At 36.3% G+C, this 2,757-nt stretch overlaps 1 protein-coding gene across 1 annotated transcript; it reads left to right on the top strand.

The window, feature by feature from the left end:
* Window positions 1–1,980: 1,980 nt before the first annotated feature.
* LOC128554015 (uncharacterized) lies at window positions 1,981–2,751 on the top strand (the record flags this gene model as incomplete). The annotated part of the gene is made up of 1 exon (XM_053535221.1): window positions 1,981–2,751. A coding segment is annotated over exon 1 (408 nt), but the record flags the coding sequence as incomplete, so codon positions are not given.
* Window positions 2,752–2,757: the final 6 nt, after the last annotated feature.

The following is a 2,757-nucleotide window of genomic DNA, read 5'->3' as shown; positions in this document are numbered from 1 at the left end:
TGACTATTGGTTCATCTATGAACAAAACCGTAAATAGATATGAGAAAAATGATAGACCAGAATGCAAGCTACTTCACTTTAATGGTATATTCAAAGTCATACATGTACAAGAAAATTCGCCATTTATGTTGCGATATGAATAAAACGTATATCCTAATTTAAATCATGAGGTAAAAAATACTATACAATATTGAATGTAACATTTAAATGTTATTATTAGATTAAAATGAATCCTGAAATGATATTTTCAACTAAGTTTGAATAAAATATGTACAATTTTATACCCAAGCATACTGCCTTACCTGGAAAATGGAAATTGGGTTCAGGTATTAGAGTTGTTGTTGTATGTACTGCGGAATATTCTTTCGGTGTTCCGAAAGCAGAAGTAACAGTTTCAAATCTGGATTTTACTGTTGGTGTTGTTCCTATTGCTGTCTTAAAGCCGCTACTGACAGCCGATGCGCTTCCTGTCGCTGGAGTGACAGTTTCAAATCCGGGACTTATGGTCCGAGTTCCAATTACAAATACTGGACTGACGGTCTTCACTCCTTCCGAATTACTTGTTCCAACACCAGAACTGTCATTAGATGCTTGTCTACTTACTGGAGCATCAGTTTCGAAACCAGGGCTTTCAGTAGGATAGTCTGTTCTAAATCTTTGAAAAACTACCATAAGAAATACTCCAACAAATAATAATGCGAACATTGAAATCAGAACAAACAGACATATTCTCCTGCTGAAAACGACCATCATCTTACTGAGTTAGAAACGAAATAGGAAGATAAATGTATTTCCTTCATCATATATTTGTATAGATAAGGATTTTCAAGATAATAACCATGATAAACGATAGATAAATGCTTACTAAGAAATCAGCTTGTCGAAGTATTTCCGAAATGTGAATACACTTTATTTCCCGTACCTAGTTGTTTATATATCTGGAATACCGAGAAACGATTGGTTTATGTTAAACAGCTTTGTCCCCCAGCCCGACATTTAAATGTAGTTCAACATTGATTTTGTTAATGTCAAGGTGCTGTCACGAGCTTTTTGTATGGATAACGCATGTTCTTCGTGTTTACTTATAACATCTGCAGAATCCCGTGGGATTGGTTGGTTCACGAGCCAACGTTTCCCGAGGGATTCTGAAGGTAGAACAACACAAATGAACATGCGTTTACGCTATTCTAACATGAGATGCGTAAACAAATAAACGAATAAATTTTTCGTCAACCTTATTAAATTTCCATGAAACGCGTGGGAATGTCTTTGTTGTTATTTCACGTTGACGTCATTTCCTTTTAAATCAGCTGTTTTCGTATCGTAATGGGCTTACGCTTTGCCATAGAACGCGCATATATAAAATGGTGTTATAACAGCATGTGAGCTCGAGAATCTCTCTGTTAACACACGTTTTCTCTCCTTTTAAAAGACCTAAAGACAAAAATAACACTTTTATTTTGAAATGTAGGTTATTAGTCAGTTCACCATTCGGGTTTAGTAATGCTCAGCCTGAATGTCCATATTGCTTATTATCTCGCCTCCTGCAAGATTCTTGTATTTCTATTGGTCAACAGACGTCACGTGGAGACAGGATATATTCCATATCCTGCTAGTACATTACAGATATGAAATTTGATTAAAAACAAAATGGCTGTCGCACCGCTATCGTAATTAAAACAAGTCAGATTATAAGCCCAAGCTATAGATATCATTTCCGAGATAAAAAAAAAATTAGTGTTGTCTTGCCGCTCTTATTTTTCCTATCTAAGTTAGGTTCGTGAAGTGAGTATCGTCGATCTCCATGTTTCCGAACCCCACCTGTTTTCGAACCGCTTATTTCCTCGCGATTTATTTTACTTCCGGCACGTGAATGATGTCATCGTCAATCTCAGGCAGGTGCTTTGTTTACATTTTGCACGCTGTAGCTGTCAAAATAAAATATGCGTCAGAAACAGGTATTTATATCTTTGTTGTTTTAGAAGTTCGTTAAAAGTGTTAGTTTTTACTATTTCCTTATTTATGTTGCCAAGAAAACCAAAATATTTCAGTATTTTACATAAAATCAGTTTATTTATGTATGGGGGAGGATGCTCTTCGTCTGCTTTTCAAAGTCACGTGACTGTCATGTGACCAGGTTATTTTTACATTGCTACAGTCCAGTTCAAAAAATGTAGTCCGCTTATATTTTTTAATACATTTTCAAGATTAAATTTAGTAAAAGGTGAGTTTTCAGATTAAAAACTTATTGATTCTTATTTATTTCAGGTCTGTCCTGTTAAGTCATCTGCTACATACCGCCTGTATTCTCCAACAGCACTGACAAATGCTTACCAAGCTGTCATGGACAAGGGCATGCCGGTGAAGACTGCAGCAAGGCAGTATGCTGTGCCACATAACACCTTGAGAGACAGAGTTAAGGGTAGAGTTGATCCAGAGACATTAAAGTCCGGACCCCCACCATTGTTCAGTGTGGAAGAAGAAGCTGAGTTTGTAAAACATTTAACTGATATGGCTAAACTAGGGTATGGATATACAGTCCAAGAAATAGTTGACAAGGCTTCAAACTATGCAGTTCATTTAAAACATAGAAGCAGAGATAAACCATTAACAATTAGATGGTTTGCTGGATTCAAAGACAGGTGGAACCTGAAAGTATTGAAACCACGTTCTCTGAGTAACTGCCGTGCTTTGTCTCTGAATGAAGAAGTTGTTGCAGAGTATTTCCAAAATCTGGAGACTGTCATGAAATGCAAT

This window comes from Mercenaria mercenaria, unplaced genomic scaffold, assembly GCF_021730395.1.
Source record: "Mercenaria mercenaria strain notata unplaced genomic scaffold, MADL_Memer_1 contig_464, whole genome shotgun sequence".
Taxonomy (NCBI): Eukaryota; Metazoa; Mollusca; class Bivalvia; order Venerida; family Veneridae; genus Mercenaria; species Mercenaria mercenaria.
The sequence above is the reverse complement of the archived record's forward strand: the minus strand, read 5'-3'. Positions and strand labels throughout refer to the sequence as shown.